The sequence below is a fragment of the Zophobas morio genome, unplaced genomic scaffold, assembly GCF_036711695.1.
Source record: "Zophobas morio isolate AGI-343-1 ecotype UQ-CSIRO unplaced genomic scaffold, CSIRO_AGI_Zmor_V1 ptg000329l, whole genome shotgun sequence".
Classification (NCBI taxonomy): domain Eukaryota; kingdom Metazoa; phylum Arthropoda; class Insecta; order Coleoptera; family Tenebrionidae; genus Zophobas; species Zophobas morio.
The window spans coordinates 301,221-328,523 of NW_026972433.1; the positions used below are offsets into that span (position 1 = coordinate 301,221).

The 27,303-nt window shown below is 32.3% G+C and overlaps 2 protein-coding genes and 1 long non-coding RNA gene across 3 annotated transcripts; all 3 read right to left on the reverse strand.

Annotated features, from left to right (window-relative positions):
- Positions 1–276: 276 nt before the first annotated feature.
- Positions 277–6,061, reverse strand: LOC135120003 (uncharacterized). Its single transcript, XM_064044362.1, has 41 exons — positions 5,983–6,061; positions 5,734–5,841; positions 5,555–5,668; positions 5,370–5,497; positions 5,193–5,316; positions 4,946–5,140; positions 4,841–4,878; positions 4,734–4,783; positions 4,587–4,678; positions 4,354–4,523; positions 4,246–4,302; positions 4,145–4,189; positions 4,027–4,087; positions 3,891–3,965; positions 3,763–3,833; positions 3,648–3,708; positions 3,561–3,600; positions 3,457–3,508; positions 3,331–3,393; positions 3,180–3,275; positions 3,051–3,120; positions 2,930–2,992; positions 2,811–2,872; positions 2,673–2,745; positions 2,532–2,609; positions 2,440–2,481; positions 2,327–2,380; positions 2,220–2,277; positions 2,096–2,159; positions 1,985–2,040; positions 1,826–1,924; positions 1,657–1,738; positions 1,479–1,600; positions 1,323–1,421; positions 1,215–1,257; positions 1,108–1,158; positions 1,011–1,059; positions 861–956; positions 764–807; positions 647–710; positions 277–425 (listed from the first exon to the last, which is right to left on the reverse strand). The coding sequence occupies exons 1-41, from the start codon at positions 5,996–5,998 to the stop codon at positions 277–279; spliced, it is 3,174 nt and encodes a 1,057-aa protein (XP_063900432.1). The 5' UTR covers positions 5,999–6,061.
- A 2,018-nt stretch (positions 6,062–8,079) lies between these two features.
- Positions 8,080–15,235, reverse strand: LOC135120023 (serine/threonine-protein kinase MRCK gamma-like). The gene is made up of 21 exons (XM_064044382.1): positions 15,152–15,235; positions 14,949–15,040; positions 14,344–14,433; positions 13,851–13,928; positions 13,738–13,792; positions 13,550–13,667; positions 13,399–13,489; positions 13,254–13,342; positions 12,940–13,004; positions 12,829–12,878; positions 12,710–12,771; positions 12,550–12,641; positions 12,430–12,488; positions 12,213–12,286; positions 11,595–11,725; positions 11,508–11,544; positions 11,354–11,442; positions 11,137–11,258; positions 10,875–10,983; positions 9,719–9,829; positions 8,080–8,154 (listed from the first exon to the last, which is right to left on the reverse strand). Exons 6-21 carry the CDS (start codon positions 13,594–13,596, stop codon positions 8,132–8,134), a joined length of 1,251 nt encoding a protein of 416 aa, XP_063900452.1. The 5' UTR covers positions 13,597–13,667; positions 13,738–13,792; positions 13,851–13,928; positions 14,344–14,433; positions 14,949–15,040; positions 15,152–15,235; the 3' UTR covers positions 8,080–8,131.
- A 131-nt stretch (positions 15,236–15,366) lies between these two features.
- Positions 15,367–15,731, reverse strand: LOC135120024 (uncharacterized). Its single transcript, XR_010278471.1, has 3 exons — positions 15,612–15,731; positions 15,481–15,554; positions 15,367–15,421 (listed from the first exon to the last, which is right to left on the reverse strand). It is a non-coding gene; the product is annotated as an uncharacterized LOC135120024 (long non-coding RNA).
- Positions 15,732–27,303: the final 11,572 nt, after the last annotated feature.

Here is a 27,303-nt window from a genome sequence, read left to right on the forward strand (position 1 = left end):
CCTCTAGAATTAAAGGACTCCGACTACCATCCAAAGTAGCCCAAGTTTAAGATGGTGTAGAAGTCAAAAGCTACCATGTGCAAGACTCTACTTCCCAGACACTTATTTAAATCTTCTCTCGTGAATACACTAAACATTTATTAGCTAACAAAGCTGGACTCGCTGCGGAGCCCACAGCCCGCTGCAAATACTTTCCTATATACTACCAGCACCTACCTTGATATAGATATAAAGGTAGTTAGAAGTGTATTATACACTAGAAAGCAATGCTAATTTTTATTGGATGGCTCCGGAGGGCTGCCGAGAGCAAGTAGACGCATGAAGCGAAAGCCCCTTTTTCGTTTTTAATTTTTTTAAACAAAATGGGCACAAGTAATATTGAACGCCATTTTTCATAATTTTCACTTCACGATATGCGGTTGTGTCTGAAAAAATAATGTGGAGATAAGTTGTACACTGCAAACTTAATATAATTAAGCAATGCTGCGTATAGAGTGCTTTAAAATATTAATAGTCCAACTAAAGAAGCTGAGTGAAAGAATAAGCCAAAAACTAAGTATTAAGGGAGAAAATAGATAAGTTGATGTTCAGTAAAACTGTTGATAGTCATTTAAAGTTTGTAAAAAAATATTTAAACGTGAGATACTAGTAGTATCGAGTTCGGTGCTTCTGTTGGCCAGGGCGGGTTTCAGTTGCTTGTAAAAAGTATTCTAACCGAAAAAAATTGAATATTATGGGCTGAATAAGGCTGCGAGCTCCATACCATAGCGCGCCTCTCAAGCTCCGAATGCTTCTTCCATGCACGATCTGAAGGTTGTAACACAGAACAGCTGATTAATAAAGCTATTCGGAGAAACTACCAACTGCCTCTGTAGATTCTAGAGGAGGTTGCTTATTTAGGAGTAAACTGCCGTTAGTCTTCTTCAAAACCTCGTAAATACTTAAACTTTCACCGACTTTAAAACAATAAAATTCAAACCAAAAAAGTACTGTAACATAAAAAAATATACCGCACGGCAAAGGAATTGGGTTGCTGGGAGTCACACTCTCTAAGTTGACCTGCAAGCCAATCAGACGCCGGAAAAGAAAAGTGGTAAGCAGAGGCACCTCCTTCCTTAGGACCTTATCCACGTCAACTTTAGAAAAGAAGGCGACGGACTTGGCGGAAGGGGTCAGACGGGAACAAAAGACAATGAGTGCATACATAGAGGTACCATGGGTAGGTCGTGCATCCCCAGACGCATGGAGAAGTAAGCCCTGTCCAAACAAGAACATTCAACAAACAGCGATGCAGTTACGTGGCTCAAAGGCGCAGCACCAACCTTACATAGAGATTGGACAGATGCAGAGCAAGCGCAGCCCTGTAGCGGTCTCTCTCCGAAACCAAAAAGCGGACTTCGTCGTGAATACTTATAACAAACCTTGAAGGGAAAAACTAGCTCAGGGCAGTTTATCTGGTAGCTTGAACAAACATTTACTTGTAACGGATACAATAACGCTTGCAAAAATGTTCCATTGACACTAAAAGAAGGTGTAAGAAGTCAACCGCCGAACTCTGGACAACCCAGTTGACCCTCGACGTCGAATAGTTACTGCCGGCCTAGCATAACCAGAGACAAATACAATTCACATGAAGACGAGTACAACAATGCGTACGACAGAGCTTTTCAGCATATTAGAGATACCACTCCCTAAAAAAGGAGTTCGCGGATAGGTTGAATTGACGACCTGTTCAAGACTATATTATAGATATTAGCTCATTCGGCAAAAAAAGGGCAAGCACTCGTGTGGAAAGCTGCTGTAAACATGGCCAATGAATAAAAACCTGTTAAACATGTGCGATTCGGAGCCGCCAACCCAGAGTAGACTGGAACAGCCACCTGCTGCCCGCCAAACGTAAAGCTCACTAAATCTTTCGCTGTCGCTAAATAATAAGCCAAAGTTTAAGTCCATGAAGCCAATCTTCAAAAGCAACAATACTTACTACTTTACGGTACACATGACTTTATGGCCTTTAGTGGATTTATAGAGATCGTGGGCCTGCAACAGATTATAACAAAAGGGCAGAAGTGTGAGACCAACAGCTGAACAAGACCTTCTCGTCAGCCTCCGATAAGGTAAGATCGGGAATACTATTGATTAGCATGCGCCGAGCGGAGCTGGTAGAGAGTACACGTTAATAGAGCAGCGCGGGAGCATGTGACCTCTGAGTAGAAGACCTCACGCCGGAACCATATATACGCCCGTAGTTGAAAATCTTGGCAACGTCTCGGCTCACTATAAAGCATTCAGCACTTTTCTGATAGGCCAGAAGCATGTGGTCTACCTGCAATTTGCTCGGCGGTGCGCGAATGGAGATCAGTTTTGAAAGACTTTTCCCCTTAAGAATAGTGCCAAGATAAGTCATTTGCCAATAGAGCGTCTCTACCGAAGTCTCACCGGAAACGGTCATCCAACCCAACGCAGTGCTCCCATGCAATCCTATAGAAATTGGAGGTTAACCAACATCGAGAGCGCGCACGTGGAGAGACCAGTGAAGTAAGCATCCCCTAACACGGCGGCTATCCACAACTCCTGCGAATCAACGTCCGAGCCCACAAAGTAGTAGCCTTCACATCATAACGCCAACGGCATTCAAACACAATTAGGCGTATAGCAAAAGGGGTGTCGACCTTTGGGGGCTCGCACTTGCGCTTTCAGCTCGGATCCAATCCTGTTCATTTTGGGGCTGCTGGCAGTCAACCACTGGAATGGTTCGTAAAGGCTGTTAATTAGCTGAGAACAACCAAAAGAGAGGTATGCGGCAGAACCAGAGGTTCTACTGCTCTCCGGGTGATGGTGCCGGAAGGAACCAGCATGGGGATGATTATATCTGGAGAAATGCACTCTGGTAAGCAGAGAGGCGAGAAACTTAACACTTCTTGGAAACCGTCGTGGATAAACTGCTCATTGGCACGTTTTCTTGTGCCAATCCAATACGAAGTCTCGATCGCTACAAACAAGCAGGAAGACAAAAGGCCTTTCAAAGGAGCTTAGCAGACAGCAGCAACCCGCATTGAGGATGGGTATAGCCTCCTGCCGTCCTTTGAGTTTCGATTGTTCTATTTCAAATTGGAAAGTCTGGCTACGAAGAAGGTCCAATCAACAAAAACGCCCGATAATATAAACTAAGCAGGGACCTTCGCTAAGGGCGTGCCTGTCTTTGCATGCTCTTTATCGCGGCGGGGCAGCTGATGGAAGCCGGTAGTCGGGTGATCAAAGCCCCATGTTCGGTTCTGAAGGGTAGCGTGAGAAGGTTGGTCCGTCGGCAATCCGCGTAGCCTTACTTACCGGCTTGTGATAATATATAGGAAACCCGTCCCACCTCATCCGAAGGAGATATGGAGTGATTCTCTGTAGCGTTCACGCCGAAGTCAAAGCAAAGCACATGGCCTGGGGGAAGTGCAATAAACGAACTTTTCTCAAAGTCATGACAGGCGTCCCCGTCCGGTCGCACAGGTCGCGATACCTGTCACACGATGCTCGGAAACACACAGCTGGAAAATAGGAGGCGCGTTTACCATTTGGGCTTATTTTGGAGGGCATGCCGTCTCAGTTTTCCTTATATGATTGAAAGCGTGTGACGAGTAAGTGGGGTTGATGATTACCTTTTGGCAAACTCCAGTCTAAATGATTAAGAAACGGGTCCTTTTCTATTTCAGAAGGATTCTGTACAAATAGTAAAATATGAGGCGATGGAGAGAAGCAGATTGATAAACAAACTTTTTTCAAGGCCTCGTTGAGAAGTTTTTTAAGTGTGCCAATGACCATCTCCTCGGTTTCCTTTAGTTTTGCTTTATAATAACCGTTCGGACATTGTTATGAATATTCATTAGTGTTAACGAGAAAACCATCGCATCTCGCTATATAATATTCAAAAGTAGCCTTTTTGACCGGCAAAACAGGCGTCGAAAGCAACAAGGTGCCTGCTCATCAGTAAGAAGTCAGAACAGTGGTTAAGGCCGTCGTGCTAGAGGGAAAAGCGACCAGCGAAGGTGGCGGGCGAAGGACAGGCCTCAAAATATTGGTCGTACATTTTCTGGTAAACCTTTCAAGCTTTCACCGTTATGTGCTATTCTGCCAGAAGTGGCAGGCGCTAGAGTACCTCAAGCGTCGCAAGCACGTCAGCGGCGCAGTAGCGAAAACAGTCCTACAGAGTGATATATGCAATCTTGAATAGTAAATAAATATCGACGAAAGTGTTGCCTGCGCGTTTTCTTTAATATCTTCTAAGGATCCCTCCACAAAAAGGTCTCTTGCGGTCTAGCCCAGTAACGTATGAGCAGCGGTCTGCAGGAAATCTCAACTGTAAACCTTATCCAATTCTTTTTTAATATAAAGCCTATAGACATCTTTCAAACTGTTCAGGGCTGCCACCTTGGTCCACATGTCTCTAATTCTTACAAGTTTCTCTTCAGACGCCGTCCCGAGAGCTGTGGCTTTACGAAGTTTAAGTAATAGTCTTTTCTGAGCTGCAGTCAATCCTGTAAAAAAATATTATTCACCAGCAAAATTCTGGTAAGCAGAGTTTAATAAATAAACAAAACCATTTAGAGAGATGTGCATGCTCATAGTATCTAAAAACCGATTGTTGGATTCCTCAAAAGTATACTCGCACTCGAGCCGGGCTCTGTCATAGCTGAAAAGTGAGAAAAGTAGAATTCGTAGTCAGCGGTAATAGTGAGTAGAGTGACCATATGTTATGCCCAACTATCAAATGCGGTTTACGACGGCTTAGTGGAATCTTGGTAAAATAATATTAAAGAAACATTAAAAAATAAGAACTCCATTAAAAAAGTACCAGCTCATTAACTCTTTTGTAAATAGATTCCCTGCTCCCTACTTATACCAATTTATAATGGTTTTAAATAAAAGAAATACACGCAAAAACGCGCAAATTCGGTACCTGGAAGAGATACTAAGTTTGAACTACACCATGAATACCAGACCCCGTTAACGAAGGTACTATCGGGATCTTGTCCGTCTTGCTGAACATTCTCATAACACAACGCTACTGCTATGACAGGGTACTGGGATTCCCTAAAGTTTACTTCCACGTCGAAGACCATCGCGTTACCCAGAGGCGCCGAGACACGTTCGCCTGGTGAGCAGATCTAACCAAAAGATTAACAAAACTGTGCTTTAATAAAAACCTTTGGCTGCAGCCCCGGAAGAGATAGTATCATAACGGGTCCAGCCGCTGGAGAGGCGCCATTCTTTAGGCATTGGGCTAGGTTTTAACGTACTGAGATTCATAGAATACTGTTTATAGGGCTCCTTTGGACCAAAAATTATTGTATACCAGTTTATTTCAAAATCTAATTAAGTACGCATTGTTTCTGGGCAACATCGTTAAGATAAGTTATAACATCGCCGTCTAAAGGAGGTAACTCCAACTGATCAACCGGCGGAAATGGTTTTAATCTCTGCGTTCCCAAATTGTGCCGCTCCAAAAGTCCTTATGACATATAAATATAAAAGCCCTTGAGAATAGACAGTGATATTAATTATTCACTTGTCGCTATTTTTATCTTCTCTTTAGTTACTTCATAAACTTTATCTCCAAAGAGATATTTATGAAGGCGATCATCTAGTAGTTGAACATTAAAAGGATCTTTAAAGTTATTACCTATATAAGTAAAAAAATATTTTACTAAAATATGAGTGCTAAAAGTAATTAAAAAATCGTGCTACTTTCGTTTGCTACAGTGGACATACAGTTATAAGAAAACCCCTTTTTCTCAGCGAAATTCTTAAGACTAATATTATTATATATTACTCTACGCCGAAACATCAGCAAGGCTAGAGTAAAATTTATACAAAAGTTAAAAATAAATAAAAAATGTAAAACTATTCACAAAAAAACTGAACTTATTATACTATGAGTCATTTTTTATTTAAATAATATTAGAAAGGTTAACGAAAAATTAAATAAGTAATGACCACCAATATTGCCCATTTATCACTGATGTTAGCAACGACAAAAAAGGAATAGAAAGAAAAAGCAGTTAGTTCGAAAACAGTTGCAGGTAAAGTTACACGCTTTTTTTGTGGTATAGTAAATTTTTTACTCCTTCCTTATGACGGGACACTATCAAAGCAGCGCTAATGGGTATTACTTAATTATTAGAAAGTGTATTTAGTGTACATCGCCGTTTGCATCCTTTGAGACTCTTCTCACTCTTCTCCTTTTTACAAAAGAAATTTATCTCTTTCCACTTACAAGTTTTTGTGTAGGCTATGCAAATTTTTTTGCTATACTTTCCCTGCCCTGGTGTTACTATTAACAAGTTTTTATTAATTTTAGTTCAATACTTTGTATAATAGTAGAATTCTCTAACTTTGGTCTCATACTGTACTTTTAAACTTAAACTTTTGTTGTTTTTCATGATAATTTTCCTCAACTTTAGCTCAACAAATACGGCGTACTTATCTACTATTTATATCATAAATTCAACCGCACAGTTTAAGCTTTAATTTAGAAATAATTTTTTCAAATAAATTGGGATTAATAGAAAAATCATATTTTCTACCCAAAGACTAGTTTTTTTAATAAAAAATATTTGTGGAGTAGGCAATAACCTTTATTAAGTAGTTATCCCAAGCATGAAATATCGTTATACAATCTTACCTTAACAACTTGCTACACTGGCCGCTCGTCGATATATATAATTAAACTTACTAAGGATCTTTTTTCCTAGTACAACTTAAATTTTCTAAAAATACGAAGTGTTCGTGCTGGCAAGGTACTAAACACTTTTTGAATTTATTGCATTCCAAAAAAAAATTCAAATGTTAATTATCCAAGTTTAGTAATTTTATTTATTGTTCCATGTAAAACTTTGAGACATTTGGTCAAAGTTTTTATGTCCAATTTCTTTATATAAAGTGTAAAAAGCTTAAAAAGGATCTTTTTTTTTTCTTTTCGAAATTTACTGAAAATAACTCGGTAAAAATTTACATAATGCAAAAGTTTGTTCTTGTGAAGGGAAATTATAATTTTCTTTAAGATATATAATATAATTTCTAATAGATAATTATATGGTAAAATGTAGTTAACGATTTAATATTAGCCTTAACCTACTATTAACTAAGTTGTTGAGGATAGATGAATTTTTGAGCATTAAAGGAGAGTTTTATAATATCAGAAATTATTTTAAGAGGAGTTGATCTTACTAATTATAAAGTACGAAAGTTAGGAAAGTTTTCGACAGAAATTTTATGTGTTAGAAAAAGAATGCAACGGAAATAAAGGGAATTCATCCTTTTTGTAACTGTGATTACGTTTGCTTATAAAAACTATAACTTTAATTTTAAAAGCATTTTAATAAGTGCGAACAAGCTTTTATATTTTTAAAGTTTTAAACTTGTAAGCAATCTAAAGAACGTAGCTCCTAAACTAATTTTTTTTAAATGGACAAAGGAATGGTAGTAGCTTAATGATAATAACAATTATAGATCTTATTCAAAGATGTTAAAAAAATTAAAAAAGTAAAGTATATTTTTCTGTTTACCCTTTAGCACAATTACTTTTTTTTTAAACATCGTAATTCACACTTAGAGAGCCGTAGTTGGGCTTTTAATGATATACTTAAAATTTAAACCAAAAAAATAACTGTTGCGTTCAATTTACATTTACCTTTAAATGGAAATTCGCAAGTGGATGTTACAGTACAATTTTTAAGCCAAAGTACTTTATAATATTCTGGAGAAGGTCATAGTTCGATATATAATTTTAACTCGATCGGTTGGTTACATAAAACAAACTTTTCATTCAAGGAAGTCCTTAACAAGGGCACTAATAAAGTAGTGCTAAACTAGTCACCGCCCAAAAATTGAATATTGTCACTAATATGTTTTAAAACTGTACTTTATACTTTTCACTTGTGGTTATTAATTTTTTTTTTAAAGAATCTTTTATATACTCTTATGAAGTTTAAGTTATAACACAATTCAAAATTTCTTTATTTGTATTATAAATTTAAAGTTAACAATTTAAAAATAAACCATATATTTCTCTTTTGAACTATTGGAGTAGTTTTCCGAGAAGTCAACCTCAAACCATTGCGGGATTTTTCTTATGCAAAGCAAATTATTTCATCAGTCGTTCAATCGCTTAAAAAAGAATAATTCGTTTAAAGAAGGTTTATAAGTTATAAAAATCTTTTTTTTTGTTAATAAGAATAAGGCGTTCCTTTTGTTTTCTTAGTAAAAAAATATAAAATACAAATATATACTATTAAAAAATTTACTAATGAAGTATTAATTAGGTTTTATAAACTTCTACACTTTCATAATCCAAAAAAAAAAATTAAACAAACACTACAGTCGTATAACGTTTCAAATTCTATAAAGAATATATTGAATGCGCTGCAAAGATTATTTACAAAGTAAATTTTGGGTGGAATCAAAAACGAAACATAAGTAGATAATATAACCAAAAATTTTAAGTGAGGAAAGTTATAAATTTAAATTAGATTAAAATTTTTATTAAATTTTAACTTTTAAAAAAATAAAAGAAATTTATTGAGTTAGAAAACTTTAATAATAACTTTTCTAAACGTTAAGGCAGAATAAACAAAACTTATTAAAAAAATAAATATATATGAAAGAGTGAAAGAAATTAAGTATACTTTAAATACAAAATTTAAAAACAAATAATTTCAATTTTTTATATTAAGGTTTAAATAGATATAAAAAGTTGTAATAAAGTAGAGGAAAGTGTTGAAAATAAATAAGAAAAGATAAATATAAAGTTGTAATAATCCTTAAAATTAACTTTGATAAAACTTATAAACTTTGCATATAGGAATAGAAGTACGAACAAAAGTAAAATAACAAAATAATTGTAGAAATATATATATAAAATTAAAAGTATTTAAAGTCAAATAAAAGATTTACAAAAAAGTAAATAAATAAAAGAAAAGTGTTGGCGGAGGAGCAATATATGAATAGCTTTAAAAATTAGAATTGTAAACAAAAAAAAAATTCGTGTAAGACTGATAAATTTTCTTTTATTGAAAATAGAATTTATTTGTTTTTAATTGTAATTTTCCAATTTTTTCCTGTAAACTTTAATATTTTTTAATAAAACGTGTAATTATGGATATAGAAATAATCTATATTCTAATGTTAGTTTGTTAGAAATTTAATTTAAATTATTAAAACTAATAATTATTAGGTTTTCAAAATTATATTTCTTTTTCTGTAGTTATTCGTGATAGCCTTTCAACAAAAAAATTAATAACTTAAATTAAAAAATAGCTAATTAAATAAAATTAATTTCTTCTTGTTACATTAAAAATTGTTATAACGACTTTGATAAATATACCAATTATAATATAATAGGTATATAAGTATAAACTTTTATAACTTAGAAATGCTAGATTATCAGGTGGAGCAAATTTATTAGAACTAATATTTTAATATAATTATTAGAGGTAAAACTACAGAAACAACACCCCTACGTATCGCTAATAAATTATTTAATTTTTTTTTATAAAATTATAACAATAATCAGAAAATTTACATTGAGTCGATTATAATTTTATTAAGCATAATATGCTATTGGAATATTTTATAATCAACGTATCGTTTACCAAATTTACATAATTTCACTTCAAGTAACGCAAAATAATATAATAAAAAAAATAATAAGCAAAAACTATATAAGACGAACCATCAAGGATTTCTGGATCCTGCGTTTTTTCGGTAACCTTTAAGTTTTCGCCGTCTGGGATGGTGACGTCTGCTCCGCAAGCGAGTAAGTACAGCGATAATTTTTTCGAGCCTGCATAATTTTTATATTTAAAGGTTAACTTTGTTTAGAGCTGCTCCTCGATAACTTTTCGTAAGGAGATCATACAAATGCTTTTCAAGTTATCAAGGAATATAACTTGTATTGATTACAATAAAATCGCGAGTATACTTTTTGATGAAAAATACATCAATTCTACGTTTTACATGATAATCAATATTTAAAAATTATAAGTTTATTTTCCTCGGAAACTAATGCTGGAGCTTATATTCGTAATATATTTTTTACCCACCACATTTTTACTTTCCTTAAATTTATTATGTAAATTAAAAATTAATCTAATATATAAGTAAATATCGACTTTATTTATTGTTTCATAAAGAGAAATAAAAAATGATGAGTATAAAAATAAATTTAAAACATTATTGATCATAAAAATATTTTTCCTCTTAAAGAAATTGAGCTCGAGAGCATTCCATATGCTGTACGTTCTCCTACTGGCTGGCTTTGGAGTTCAACACTTCATGCGTAAGTAATGTACATTACCGTGATATACAGTTATCTATAATTTATCATTTAACTTTCCTAAGGAAATGCTCAAGGCTCAAACAAATTCCTTATTTATAATTATTGTGAAGTTTTGAAAAAATTTTAATGAAGCTTTTAACATAAAAAGGACAATTTTTTTTTTACAGGGTAATGAAGCCGAACGTTACCGCTTTATTGTTATAAATAAGTTAGTAATAATAATAATTATGTAGTTTTATACTTATTATGGTTACAAACTTTTACAAATTTAATGTTCTTTAGTAAAAGTCAGTGGTAAAATAATTATAGTAAAAAAAATTCACTTTAGTTGCAACAATAACATTATAATATTTATTAAGAAATAAAAAGAACAACTTTATTCTTAGTAACTACTTTTTGGTTGATTTAGATAAAACTTTTATATCGTTTTTCACTGAAATATTCAACGTTTGTGAATAGTTTTAGAGCTGCTCTAATGTTGTTTTATACGTAATTTAAAAGTAAATTTTAGTCCTAATTACAGATATACATAGTTGATAGAATTATTTACCAGCGTCCAAAGCAAGATGAAGGGGTGTACAAAGAAAGTCATCCTGCTGGTTGAGAGGGGCGCCTTGTTCTACTAAGAAAACAGCCACTTCGTACGCATTAAACATACACTTGAAAGTATATAGAAAATAAAAGTACACAATGAATGTTAAATATAAAAACGCTTTTCTGCATAAAACTTTCAAATACTTATCTAGAAAAAATTTAATACTAAAATATTAATACTTTTTCAGAAGCAATTCATGTACTATATATGATAATACGGCAATATGGAGAGGAGATTGACTAAAACTTTTTGTTTGAGCATCGACGCTGGCCATTCCTCTCTCCACCATTAACTTTACGTTATCAATATCGTTTTGTTTGACGTATTCAAAAAATAAAGCTGCCAAAATAACGAAATAAAGTTGAAAAAAATACAAACGCTTGCTATAAAAAAAAATTTTTTAAGAAATAAATTAATAAAGTAAAAGTTCAAACTTTCATGATCAAAATTAACTCTTCGATTTTTATTAGTCCTTACAAATGGCTCCATTTCTCTACTTCTTTCAACAATTTCTTTTTCTTTTCTACATTTTTTTTCCATTACTTGTTATACATAATACATAAAGGTCAAAAAAAGGATTAATATAACTTTTCTTTGTGTTGCACTCCCACATTTCCGCTGGAAACTAATAATAGCAATCAAAGTTTGTATTTACAGTTAATAAAGGTAAAATACTTTTAGAGAGTTTTGCAGAGGAAGCTGCCGGTTTTTGTTTCTTTGCCGCAGGCGAGCCTGTGGTCTTGGCGGTACGTTGATAATAAAACTCCATATAAGGCAAAAAGTTGCCAAAGTGATATTCATGACGACTAATGAGAATAATTCATTGGCCAAAATTTAGATGGCACATGGAAAATTGGGAAAAAAAAGTTTAGATTTCAAGCAAATTATTACTTAAGCTAAAGTAGTATACGTGATGACTAAAGGTGAACTATTTATAGACTAAACCAAATAATGCATTAGGAAGCACGTGTTTTCTTTTGTAGTATACCAATGAATATTTTACAAAAGAGGAAACCAAACTAAACAAAGTTTGACTTAGAAAAGTGATAAATACCAAAAAATTGTTATCTGCATAATACATTTATGTTTTAGATACTGAACTTGGAAAAAAAAAATTCTTTTTGGCCGTTTTTGTGCAGGGTAAATAAAAAGTAAATAGCGCTAATATTAAAATCTTTTACAAGTAATAGTATAAAATATTATTAGAAACAAGCAAGTACACCCTCTCGCTTGCTTTGTCAAATAATGAAGTTTTTGAGCCTAATAATAAATGAAATCAAGAAAAATCAGTACTATTCAGATATGTAAGCACATAAATCTTCTTTTTCATATTCGTCAAAAAAAGTAGTATCAAAGGCCCCAACAAACTGTAAAATGAAAAAAAAATTAAGCAGCAAAAAAGTACACTCCATTCTCTCTCAGCCAATAGTCAACAACTTACATTAACCCGCCAACCAATGATAACACTAGAGTAGTTAGTAAATTTATAAAAACAGAGAAGAGAACATACCTCTGGTTTGAAGGGGACGTTGAGACCACTCGACTTTGTAGTGCTTAAATCCCTTAAATCTAACGCGCGCAATTGGTTCATGAGAATCATGACAAAATGAGAGGGGAAAACGGCGCGTACTTTCAACAGCGGACTGCCAATCGACTTTTTTAAAAACTTCATGATTTTTAATGTCCTCAAAGTTCATTCTCGCCTGCTCTTCTTCAATCAAGCTGAGCCACGCAGCAGTTACACAAGTAAAAACAAATAATCAATCCCACTTCATGAGAGTAAAAGAGACCCTTTTATTAATTGCTGGGTAGCCTCCGAAACACAAGCGCCGGGAGGAAACGAAAACTCCGTCTTACCGAAATATAAATTACAGTTTAAAGTTTTATACTGTATAGCTAAAACATTTACTTTGTGGTTTGTTATTCGGTAAGTAAGAGTAAAAGCGTTCACTTCTTCTCCTTTATTATATATATATATATATGTATACTAGATAAAGTAATAATTTATTATTGGTTTAACCAGAAAATGGAGTACTTCCTACCAGCATTTCGTATAAAATAACGCCCAGTGACCACCAGTCCACGCTAATAGTTATAATTGTTAAAAGCAGGTTGTTGAGGTTAACTTGTTATGGTTAAAAAAATTAATGTAAAGTTCTTTTGGACTTACAAGATATGGATATTTCGAAAAAAGGAATTATAATAAACTTAATGCAACAGATATTTTGGTATTATTTGTTGTTGTTAATGTAAATTATTATTATGCACATATCTTTCCCAGCATTAAACACTGAAATACACCCCTAGACTCTACATGTTTAGCGTTATTCTAACCTCGGACCATATACCACGTGCTCTCCGCGGAGCATCCTTACTAATTCCGGAGACATGTACTCTGTCGTTACATAAATTGCTTGATCGCTCTAAAATAACAAAATAAATCACTATTTTATGTGAAATTTCCTAAAAAAGTAAACACCTTTCTATTGGTCATACGACACGCCGAGCCAAAGCCCGTCAGTACCACGTGCCCCGAGCTGTGCAGCAGGAAGTTTTGAGCCTTAATGTCTCTACAGGTTTGCAAAAATAAGAAGTCCGCTCCATGCTGGACGCCAGGAGAGACAACGCACCGGTGGATATACCCAAGCCCATGAAGGGTATTTACGCCAATGGCCATCTCAGCGAAGTAAAAAAGAGCCCAGGATTCGCTGAACTGTTCTTTTCTTTCAAGCAGCCCGAGAAGGTCACCTTAATTTGTTTATTAGAATTTTTATAATATTATAAAGATAACGGCATATCAGCAAAAAGCGCCAAACACCTCCAATATAAAAATCCAAAGCAAAATACAGGTAGTAGGGGTCTTGAAAGGCACTCTTAGAAAAGTTTAAAAGATCAAAGTCGTATGTGTGCTATAGAGTCGCTCAAGTGTACATCCAGAACAGCTATGCCAGGAGAATCAAGCCGAGATGCCAGAACGAACACATCCAACTCTACAGTAGGCCACACATACTGTAAATTTTTCGTTACTAATATTATTTAACCGTAGGAAAAAAATTAATAATGATTTTTGTCGTTTAAAAAAAAAGAAACTAATCTTAAATTAGAAGTTATTGTGTTTAAAACACATCAATTTTGTTTTGTACAGTAATGTGCCTTCATTATATAATTTAACAAAATGCCTATTCGGTTAAGCAATTTTAGTATTACTAATTTCTAAAAGGTAAGAAAAGCTAAAAATAGTGAAGACTAGCTGAGCGTTGATACGCGCGGCTGTTTCCATACAAAAATGCATAAAGCTAAAAAAAAAAATCCAAGTTACTTAAGAGGGTATTTTAATTACAATAAAAAAATGCCGCAAATTAAAATAAAATTTACAGAAGTATAAACTCCAGAACTTAAAATTTAGTAACAAAACAGATAATACAGATGACTCAGAAAAAGTTTGAGATTTTTGGATCCTTTTTATAACGTACGGTTTCTCACCGGAATCATCTATAAGTTTCGCCAGAAAAATCTAAGAATTATATTACAAAGTTTTCGTTAGAAAAGTTAGTTTTAAAAATATAGTCACTGGATTGTATGTGAAACAACAGTAAGAACGTTTAGTGAAGTTCTTAAAGACCTTTTACGAATAATTTATGACATTTAAATTTATGGAGAGGGTGGTTGCTTGAACTGGAGATACTACGAAAATTACATGGATCCTGTACTTTGACCGTGAGAGATTGGCAACCAATAATAACTAATTTATATTAAATTACTTAGTCGATGGAAAAAATAAGGCCTTAGAAGAGTTATCTTTATGAAAAGAGAACCTTATTACGAGAAAAATTAATGTATTCAAAAATTTGTTATAGTTTTTTATAAAGAAAACTATGTTTGATATAAAAGCAATATTATATTTTACGGTGGATTTTTTAATTATTTAAAAAGGGGGATTTTCTCTGTTTAAGAAGTAAACTGACTTTAATAACGCCTGAATGTTTAGTAAAGAGATATATTAGTTATATATATATATAAATATAATACATCAGAAAAAGTTCCCTGGCCAATCTTTTGTATAATTTCAAAATTTTTAGAGCTAAGTCTTTGATTTTTTATAAGTTCAGCGGTTGAGCGATCTTAAAAGAAAATTTAGTATTCAATGAATTAGTTAAATGAGATTTCAGCAAAGTGTAATCTTGGTTTTATATAAATTCAAAAAAGAAATTAATATTAATTTTGAAAAGTACATTTTTCTAAAAAGAATTCAATTCCCTTAGAATTAGTTTTATTGTTAGAACACCAATCGGCCTCCTCAAAAAGAGTAATAAAGGCATCAGTTAATCCTTTAATTGACATTTTTCTTAGCACTAGCATAATTTTTTTAAAATAAAAGAAATATAAATTATATAAAGTATACTGTAATTAAAATTAATTAAACTACTTTAAAATAAATTGTTATAACCTTTTTCGGATAACTTAAAAATTTCAGAATTTTTTGTATCAGTTCGTTGCTCTTCCTTTAAATAGAATGAAGTATAAGTATTTATATTAATTAAAGTTATTACTATCGTTAAACCTTTAATTTGTCTATTATTGCTTGAAGTTCTTTTATCTCTAATTTTTTCTCTTCTAAAGCGCATTGCAGCTGAGCTGTAGTACGCAACGGCATAACATTAAATAGAACTTTAATATATGATAAAACAAAACCAAACATTCCGCTATCCATGTCATCGCTCATTATTAAGCTATATTTACTTCACACCGAAGAAACTTAGATATATTGTTTTCACGAGGGTATGCTCTTAGTTATGTGATATATAAAAACAATTTAAATATCCACAAGAAAAGATATTAGTAAAAAAAGGGTAAAAATAAACTACTCCGGTCTTCGTAATTTACTTTGAAACTTAACAAACTATTACAAGAAATGCTTATAAATTCAGTTACCATTTTTCTAGGTAGGAACAGAAGTGTCCGCTTTTAATAAGGGTAGTAAAAAGGAAACCAATCAAATTGACTTAACTACCAACTGAGAGTCTAAGCTCCTATATTGGCTATCCCTTATCTTTTGAGAAAACTGGATATTTAATAATTCTATTTAAATTAATTTAAAATCATTTGTTTTGTAAAAAAACTTTTAAATGAAATTGAATAATTTATTTAAAAGTTCAGTGAAAGTCACATAAAACAACATATACGACTTCATGCTATTTGGTAAATATAGAAAACTACACAGCAAGTCAGAAAAAGGTAAATGCGAATGACATAGAAAAGTCTACGTATAAAGACTAAAAAACTATTAATGTTAAAAAATTAACTCTACTTACGAAAGTAAAGGTCTTTTTTGTGCATTAAAACATACAACCCCGTTTTACTGTTCAAAAACAATTGTTACTACTATTCTAATAATGAGGAAAACTATTAAATGTTAGACGAGATTCTAGGTGAGAAGTACATGTGAAACATTGGAGCCACTGAGAATTTTTAATACTTAAAATGACTAAAAATTCGCCTGAAGTTAGCAATTTTTTGAGCAAAAATTAGCTCGTTAGTTGCGTTTCACAAATGTGAGTTAGATTTGTGGATATTGGGTAACAAGCGTCTTAAAGCGTCTTAATTATAAAATTGTTCATGAACTGGGGCTTACACTAATTCCCTACTCAGTGGCATATTCTACAATACCTTTCTAATATTAATGGCATTAATTACTTTTTTTTTGCAGCGTTAAAATTTGGCTGTTAGTGATCTCGAAAATCGAATACTTAGGTCACTTTCAGACTTGATGTCATCGCGCTTAGCTTTGCTTCATAACTATGGGCTAAGGGGCCTTGAGAGATTCAGAGATGGTGCCAGCAGTAGAGCTTTTAGTTTGGGCTTAAAATCTATATTTTCGCCAGACTGTCCAGACAAAAAGAAGTATTTGGGTTTAGGGCACAGACCCGATAGCTTACCCAACTTCATACCGTTGAAATACTAGGAGTACGTAAGTTTTCAAATGACTTGAAGCCTTTTAAAAATCGGCCTGTACTCTGAAAAAAACTAACACTAAAATAACTCAGTAAAAATATATAAATAAAAACAAACATATTTTTATTTCACTGCCGCATTTAAATTTTTACAAAATGTACAGCACCATACCAGTATTTGTATTACCGTGGGCAACGATGAAGAACTTCCTATTTCAGCTTCCTCTCCTAGACCCCGAAAAAAATAATTCCCTTAGTTTTTGGTAAAACTCTTCCAAAAGCTACTTGTACGGGAGTTTTGGAGGTCGGCGTTAAGGGAAATAAACTATATTTAGCAACTACGTAAGATATCACATCCCAGCATTTATGCATTACAAGACACTATATCATTTTACATATTAATTGTCAGAAGATAATCCATTTAACTCAGGGTCATTGGAAACCATAACGATCTAAAACGTCTCAATCATCGAGGCAGATCTGCGCGCGCAAAGCATCAACCCCTGTTGCCTGGCACAATCTACATGAAAGTTACTGTCATCGTAAAGGACTCAAAGCAACTGCAACCGCTTGAGGTGGTGCATATTATAAGTTGTGTAAGTTGGAACACGTAGAACTGAGAGCTGTCTCTCATTTTTAAGTTTAATAATAAATAAGAAGACACTAGGGTTAAAAGATTAAGCATAATTAAAATGACTCACATATATGTGCTTGTGAAGACTTAAATAAGATTTGCTATTAGCTATTATTATATATCGTAAGCAGGCTTTGCGTCGGTTTGAGTGCGAAGTATTTTTGTTATACGAGCGTATTAAGTAACTGGTAAATTAAAAAATTTGTCTTAGACTGTGTTAACGTTTTATAAAGAATGTGAACGTATTCTCAGTCAGGTATTAGCAGAAAAAATGTATTAGAGTCACCAAAAACTAAGCATAGTGGAATCCTATGCCAATAGATGATGTAAATTTTTTGGGGAGATGGATACTGCATTAAATTAATGTACTATCATTATTGGTGTACCTCATTGCATTAACAAATTGAAGGTAGCAGTGGTAATAATAAGGTTACTCTAAACTCTTATTTCTATGAGAGAATGGCTTACTTCTAAGTATGCATACTAGCTTGTAGACTTCCCTTTTGTTAATGTTGCTTAAAGAGGTCATAATTATCGCCCACAATGTGCCCGCTGGCAGACGATGCAGATTGTATTGCCAGTTTTATTCGTGTAATCAACAGAAGCAAAAATTTCTATACGGTATAGAAATATAGAGAGGAAGAGGACGTTTGGTAATTGCTAGGTTCATACTCCACTCGGGCGCAAAAACCTTATAGTTGTGAGACTGTGTAGAGTAAATTAGGGTTTTTGCAAGCTGCAATAAAGCTCAAGTAGTCGACAATACTTATTTATTCTTCATCTTACTTCTTCAAACTAAACAGGTTCTTGTTTAGTTCAGCGGTTATGGGGGGTCAGGTAGGCTTTGCTGGTTTGTATTATATTCTAACACAGGTAATTGTTTTAAGTTGTGTACGTTTAAGCTTAGTTTAAATCAAGTTCGAGAAAGCCTTGAAGTCGGTAGGTAAGTTGATGTTTTAGTCCTCTTTTAATTTGTGCGTTGTGTTACTTTAATCGTCTTAAGTATATATAATAACTATCGTCCTTCTGTCACAAAAGTAAAAGACACAAATATTCAGAAGAGATCAGCTATATTCATATTCTTTAAGTTTAGTCAACTGCTTATAAAAGAGTCTTGAGATCATCTTGAGGTCAAAATAGCTACATTGACCTAAAAAACTCATTTTCTGACTTCGTAGTGATATTTAAAAAGCTCATCCGACTGCCTATTCAACAAAAGTTCTATACGGTGCAATTTTGGTGGTAAAAATATTAATATTTTCTCTACTAGCTTTACACATAAAAGGCTTTGCTAATGTCTGCCAGCGTATATTTATATTATTTTGTGAAGGGTTATAAGCATCCTAAGTGTTCAATTTAATTGTCATTACTTTTTTGCATGTAATTCCTCATATCTTTTGTTAACATTAATCATAACTTTCTGGCTGATAATAAGGTGTTAGTTTTTAAAAGTAGAATACTTAGTCATACTATAGGAACTCCATATGTGCTTAGTATTCACTTGAGATTTTTAGCACTACTACCGTATGGTAGGTATTTAAATAGGTTTTTTACAGCTTGTACCACCTTCCAGAGTGGGGATTGTGTATACTTTCAAAGAAAATGAATTAGCGGTCGCGAAGAACTAAGAATGAAAGGAGGCCCTTCCTGCCATTTAACTTTGTGGTGATTCCCCCTAACAATCGCCACCTGGATAGACGGGAAGCGATTTCTCTGCAGATAGGTTAGACTGCGTCTCCTAGCCTTTTAATTTCTCACTTGCGAATTTAAACTTATAATCATCCGTTTTTTTGGTAGCTATTCTGCGCTTATTAGCACATTAAAAATGAGGAGTATAATGATACTTCTCTCCTGCGGTTTCACATTCGCTTTTGCGCAGTCATACTTTTTTGTTGTGCCTCTTGCTGAGTCCTGTTTTGTTATTAACATTATTTACATAGCACCTTATAATTTTAGTTAATTTTGACGTGTAATAGTTGTTGCCACTATAAGCGGGAGCCCCATTAGCACCTTTAGTTATTTAGTTATTTAGGCAAGATTTACTTTTTGTCTGTGAAGCGCGTTTTCATTTGCTGTACCTTAGTGTTTTAAAAAATTTTTTAAGGATATAGGTTGTGTCTTTACATGAAGTATTTACAGTGTGAGTCTCGCTTACACGTATTCCTTTTTCCCACTGTGTATCTTACGTATTAGGTTCTGCGGAGGTTGAGAAACTCGTTTTTTCTTCTTATTTTTATTAACAGGTTTCTTAATAGCTTTTTATTATTATTAGGTTAGAGTATCTTGATATTTATTGTTTAAACAGCTAAAAATGGAAATTAGTTATCATCTCTTTGTTGTTTTAGCTTGAATAGTTATTTTCATAGGAGGCCACAAGCGTTTTTTTCTTTCTATAAGTTGCTTACGTTCTGAAGCGATAAAGGAATCTATTTAATGTTGCTCTATAGAATCGACTACTTTTAAAAGGGTAAATTTTTTCCTATCTTATAAATTTTCTTGTTTATTAGAATTCTTTAATGCTTGCCCTGAGGACTATGCATTCTTCATACTCCACCTATGGGGATAAACAATATTACCAAAATTGTCCTTTCTAGAAATTTTTCGCGTTCTACTTTAAAGACTGCCAATGGAAAATTCATTTGGGCTAGAATATTCTTAAAAGACAATTAAAAATAGGTTAAACGTTCCTAAGCAAGTAGCTACGCTTATAAAGGAATTGTAACAACCCGTATACTCGACAAATTCATCACTTGGTTAAAGTGCAAAGCAATTTAGCAAGAAAGAAGCTCTAGTTGCCTAGCCCTTTATAACTCTTTAAAAAAGACGTTATTATTGTTTATTAAAAGGACTACGAAAATAGGTTTACGTATACCACGTGTAAAGCTTATAGTACAGGACTTGGTACCCGAATGACTTGAAAGTTGGCATGCGTTTCTCGCCACTTTTAAAAAATTATTAGGAAATTGTTAACAATAGTTGCTCGAAAGTCTGTAGGGAGGAAAACTGCGTTGACATGACTTCTATTTAAGCACAGTAAGTTTTTTAGTATAACTTTCATCTTGGACAGAGTTGTTATCTCGTTCGTTGAGTATATACCGCTGCTAGTTTTTGTGTGGAGGGAATTCGCACATGACATAAGTTGAGGAGTTTATTATTTAAAAACTCGGCCTTTAATCCACTTTAGAATCTTCATGAAGGCAGTGTAGGTCTTATTTTCTAATCTATTGTCCTTCATATGTGTTTTAAAGCTGTTGCCCCGTGACAGCGCTGAGCCTTAAGGCCGTTAAGGCGGTTTTTCTTACCAAAGGCTTCTGGTTTCGTATCTTGTTAATAATACCTTTGAAATAGTGCAAAACTATTATTTAAATGTTATTAGCTGCGGCTCAGTCGTCCCTTTAACGCCCCCAGCAATAATAATAACCAGTCGGTATTAACTTTTACTGTAAGAACACTACATTTAATTATTTCATGAGTTAATACATAATTATTAATCCCTTTTTATATGGTTTTTTAAACCAGTTACAACTTTGTTTTACTTAAAAAAACAGGGGTACTAATTTTTTCCTCTAAGAATAGGAAAGGAAGAAACTTCTGGCATTCCTTATAATATGTAAAATCGAAAATAATTTCTTAAAAAATTTATATAGTAGTATTAATTTTAGAGATTGCATCTTATAAATTATAGAAACATGTCAGTAAAAACCAGATAAGTAGAAATAAGTAATTATTAACGTTTATAATAATTAGTCATAGTACTCGACTTTATAAAATTTGTATCTAACCAGATGAAAAATAATGAATACATATTGTGTTTTTTTTTATAACTACTACAGTTTTTTTTATATGTAGTTAATAAATAAATAACAGTTATTAAAGAAATTACCGTCTAACCTGCGACTAGAATTAGATGCATACTTTTCGAGGGTGTAGTTAACCTCGACATATTAGGTTTTTATTGCACATGGGGCTCGGGAAGGCAGACCAGTTAGAGTTTCTAGAATTAAAAAGTAATAGAATAAAACAAAGAATTGAAAGAGTTAACTCTAACTTCAGGTTTGTTTCGCTTTTTCGGGAAAATGCTTAATCACATTTCATTTTGAGATTTTGGTAACTTCTAGTCTATTAAAAAGAGCCTTGAGAGGGGTTGACTTCTGACTTTCTGAACCACCCTAGCTTAATAAACTCAGGGTTTAGAACAAACCACTTGCCAGAAATGTTGAAACATTTGTACCCTAAACGGTTTAAACTCACTTAAAATGGAGTCATCCCCTTTTAAAGTCTTGGTGATCAGCAGTACAGTGGACAAAAGCGTGTTAATAAAAATTTCTTTTTTTTTAAAAATTTACTTTATAATGTACTGTCTAAGTTGTGACTTACTTAAAGCTCCTTAACAGCTGAAGCCTTAAGTATACTTTTAGAAAATAAATGCAACAATGAATAAGATTATAAATGGGCTGTTTGTAGCATTTCAATAATTTTAGTTTACTTCTATAAAATTATTTTATTTTAAAGTTAACAAAAAAGATGGAGAAATTTTTTATCCTCTTTAAGAACGTAAATTTTATTATTTGTGAGCTATAATCTTGTTCTCGCTTATTAATTAGAATCTAGCCCTTATATTCCCTCTTTTTATTCAAAAACTCTATTCTTTTTATAGGATATTTACTAAGCTTTGTTATTATGCTTGTTACAGAATAATTATATCTGCTTTAAATAATTCCAAAAACTAAAAGTTCATTTCTAGTCACTTGTTTTATATATTACCCAATTATTTGTTTCTTAACTTTTTATTCTAAACGCCATCAAGTTTTAAGTTGTGTTATTTTAGCTCTCTATATTTACGGGCTTGACACTCTGAAAGACAACTGAGGCAGTGGTATTATGGTGCACCGTACAAATTAATTAAAAGTTCAAAACCCTAATAGATAAGTAAAAGAGAATAATCAGTACGTAATAAATTTATAAATAAGGGCATATTTACTATTTCAGTTTCAAAATTAAATATTCTTTTATTCCACCTAATTTGTCATATTTGGATATGTTAACTATATTATCTTCGATACTATAAAAAAAAGTATTCGTATCTCTCCGAAAAAGGTTAAATTACTCCTGAAATAAATTGGCAGAGGTAGAGACGTGTATTTAATTTGGTGGAAATTACAGATTTTATTATGTGATTTCATTAAAATTAATAATTTTATTTATATCAATATAATCATTAGCAGTAGGTTCTCTACTATTATTTAAAATATCATCTTCAATATACTTATTATTTGCAGGAATCATGTCATTTAGTTTTAAGTTGTTGTAGTCAAAAGCTAAGTTGATCTCTTGTATATGGTTCGGGCAAAGGTCGTCTGTAGCTGGGTCTTTACGGATAACATCAGTTTTTTTGTTGTTAACGTTATTTTGGTAAGTAGGGAAGATGTTATGTAGAGCATTTAACAATGCAAGCTCATCTTTATCAATAGTGGTAACTGCTTGACTTTTGGTAAAATCAAAATTGGATTCAATATTGCTACCCTTAACCTCATTTTTATAACTAAACTCGTTTGAATTGTGATACAGAGAACTTTTAATCACAGACCAGTCATCACTGCCATTTAGAGAATAATTTTTCTTTTCTAGGCTATCCATTTTTATCAGTTGTTCAACAAATTTGCCGGAGATTTCGGTAGAGTTTAAAAAGTCGCTGTACTCAGGCGAATTATATAAATTAGTTTTTTTACATAAATTTAAGTTGTAGGGCGACGCTGAATCATAACTTGGTGTCTCGAATGGTAAGTTATCGTTACCAAAAAGATTTTCAACGCTAATATCAGGACAAGTATTGTCATTAAAGTTTAAATTTTGTATACAGTTGAAAGGGTTAATAGATTCACCCTTCGTCAGTTCGTTTAAAAAGATAGAATTACTTATATCACTTGTTTTTTCCTTAGCAGTTTCACAAAAAAGTCCTGGAGCTATAAATTAAATTATGTACAAGTAAATAGTACATACAGTAAGGATGACGATAAATGATAAGTACAAACCTGCCCAAAGAAGTTCTTCTGACGCATTTAAGTTGTTTAAAGAAAACATCCGATCCCTATTTGCAAAAGAAAAGTTTGAATTGTAGTGTCCTTCGTCAATAGCTGATGGCAGGGGATCGAAGCCAGTTGATAAAAAGGAATTAGAATCAGTATATGACTCTGGTTCAAGTTCTTCAAGTTTCGGCAACACAGAAAACCCAGAATTTGGAGAAGAAAACTTTATTCTAGAAAGAGGTGGGAAGCAGATTAAATCACACCCTAAACTTTTATTATTACCTCCAAGTATAACATCATCAACATAATTAGAGGAGTTACTACTTGCGTTATACAGGTCATCTATAAAGCCTCCATAACATTTGTCACTTTTTATACAGTTTTTTGCTTTAACTTTACTTTTTAAATTACAATTAAATACACCAACCAAGTTTTCTAACCTTAAATTTGATTTTTTAGATGCCTTTTCTTCTTTAGTATTAATAATTTTTGAATGAGAATTACCTCTTTTTCTTTTGGTCAATGAGTGAAAGGTGACTGGAGTAAGTATTTCATCAAAAATTGGTTCTGTTCTAAACGTAGTTTTCCTTATTAAAGCTCCATTCGAACATAAATTTTCTTTATTAGCAACATTACTCTCTTTTATAAGGTATGAGACATCTTTAGCAAATACGTTGGCTTCATTATGTTTTCTGCCCATTTTTTTATCTGTGATCACCTTATTAAACTTCGTATTTCTAGACATATTTTTAAAATTTAACTTAAATGTTAACTTTCCTTTTCCTTCTTCTATTGTCGAAAGCATTAAAAGTCCATTTTTTTTGTTTTCCATATCTACAGTTTTAATTTTAGTTTGTTTAGGCTTTTTTACCGAGGTTCCTACTTTATTTATTAAATTTTGGTTTGCAAACAACCGAGCCGTATAACCCTCTCTTTCAGGTGATATAACAGCTTTTTTGACTTGGCTTACCTTTGCCACATTTTTTAAAAGTTGGTAATATTGTTGACTTTTATTTTTATTAATTGTTTGAACCGCTATAGTATTAGAGCTATGACCAAAAATTGGGAAGCTAGAAGATTGACCATTTTCCGATCTGTCACTTTTCATCCTTTCAGAAATGTTAAAGTTTTGCCCTTCTTGATTATTGAAGAAGGTAACTTTATTTATTGTTTCGGCCCCTACATCACAATTCTTCTTAAAATCGGTATGAATAGTTGTATTTAAAGAATTAACGGCACAAGCTCTCAATCCTGTTCCATATTCCATTTTTCTGACTGAATTATTATCTACTTTCACTTTTTTGTTTCTTTTTCTTTCATTTCTTTTTTTCACGTCCTTTGAAATTGAATTTTTTATTAAAGTTTTTTGAGTTCGCTTGCCATTATTTGCTTTTATATAAGTACCTTATAATGAAGTTTTTTAAAAATTATATCAGTCATCAATACTAATTAAAATGCTACCATCACTGCTAAAGTAGTGAGAATATTGCGAATTAATCTCCCATTGAATCTTTTGTATAAAGGTTATTTATTAGTAGTGCTTTTTATATATACTTGGGTTTTACCTTTTTTTTACCACTTTTTTGGTCCTCCCTGCATTTTCTTACAAAACACTCTTTAAAGGAGAGATTATGGCGAATAGAATTTTTCCATCGACCTTGATGTGCTGTTCTTTTATAGTATGGATGAGCCTTTTCAATATAATTATATATGCCTGTTAAGCCTTTGCTTTGGTCTGTAAATGGATATTAATATATATAACATATAAGATTTTTATAAAAAATAGGTGTGAATAATTAAAAAAACTTACTAGGATCGCTCATAATAGCCCTAGCAATTAGTGTTGCATAACTAAATGGAGGTCGCACGTACGGGTTTAGTAAACGCTCGTCAATTGCCTGGTATGTTTCCTTTCCATTAAGTTTTTTTTCAGTGTGTGTTAGCTTATCTTCAAATTTCTTACTCTCATTTAAAAAAATAACAGTTTTGCTATCCGTCAGGCGGTTATCTTTTGTTTGCAAAATTTGTGAATGGGTTTTTAAGTGACTTTCATTTTTTATCTCTTCTAAGGAATACTGAGATAAAAGTTTACCTTTACCACAGCCAGAATAATTATAATTATTAATGATATCTATCTTGCTTATATCTAGAGGACTCTTCTTTTCGTTTACGTTATTATCTATACCAAGTTCAAGGTTTTTAAAAATTTCTGTAGGATTAGTCTTTAAGTTCATTGTGTTGTCTGCAAGTTATAAAGATCTAATTAGTAAAAAAATTGATTAACTAGAGTGCTACCTTGCAGTATTCAAAGGTTCCTTTGCAAATAAAGTCTACATACAGTTGTTTTACATAATTATAATTAAAATGTGATATAGTTATGAATAGAAATTTTATATTAGTATTATTAAGAAATGTTATATAATTATATATTTCCGCAAATCTAATATGAAGTAAAGCGCCACCAATTTTTAATCGTAATTTCAACTCTGTAATATATAATAGCTATATAGTGTATAAGCTTTTGAGGAGACGCGGGTTTAACATTAACAAATAAGTAAATTGAGGTCTAGGTAAAAAAGGAAAATTAATTTTAATTTTTAAATTAGATGACTTAAAATTTATACAAAAGTAAGTTAATTTTTTTTAAGCTAAAAAAGATTTTACATTCATTGTGACTATAATTAACTGAAGGGACATTAAGAAGCGGGTATAAACATTATGTTATCCTATGTTCTAAATGAGAGGTAACTGGAAGGTGAAAGTTTTAGTGTTAAAAAAAGTGCCTGTACATAAGTTATAAATAGATTGCAAAAAAGACCAAGGATTAACGTTACCAATATTATCGTGCACTCTGTCTATGGGTTAAACGAAGCGCTCAATATATATAAAAGTTCTTCAAAATGCATCCATAAAAATAATCATTATACCTTCTTTTAAATATTATTAAAATTACCTTTAGCAGATTTACTGACTTTATTAATGCCATTTCAGAGCTAACTAGTCATACATTGAACGCTTACTGAGTCTTAAGGATAATGTAATTTATATATTACAATAAATTTAATGGCTATTATTATTCAAATTTTATTCATTAAAAGAAAGCATCATTACAATATAATTTTTTACGTGCATTGTTATTTTCATGTTACAAGTTTACATTTTTATAAATCTTTATATACGCTAAAGAGTAAAAAATTTCTAATATACAGATATTAGGTTTTTAATATCCAAAAAAAAATAAATTACTCTAATATGACAAATGACTGGTTTTAACTATCAAGTCAGGTTTCCGTTTAACAAACTTCTACGTAAAACAGAATCTACTTATTTAATGATCCCTCTGGAGCGCCCAGTTATAAGTGACATTAGTTTAAACTCATTTTATAATTAAAGTAATACTATTAATGACTCCAGCCCCAAGGATAGTATTGTGGAAACAAACGTTTAATTGTACATTTCATTATTTCTGGCGCTGTAAAACTAGGGTCTTAGCCTACGGTCCTTTTAACACTTTATTTAAATTTTTGTTAGTCGAGTTCTTGTATAATTATTTATTTTGTTACGCTGGCATGCTATAGCTCACAATTTTAGGGACTTAACATACTTCTTAACCTAGGTTTCGGGATTTTATGTTTAACAACAGTTGAAAAGTCGGCTTCAAACTAGACTGCACGATGCGAAAGGCTTCTCGAGCGCGTTCAGTAGTCCCTTAAGTTCTTGTATATTAATTAGTACAATGCTATTATACTACTATAACAGTTAACAAACTTCGA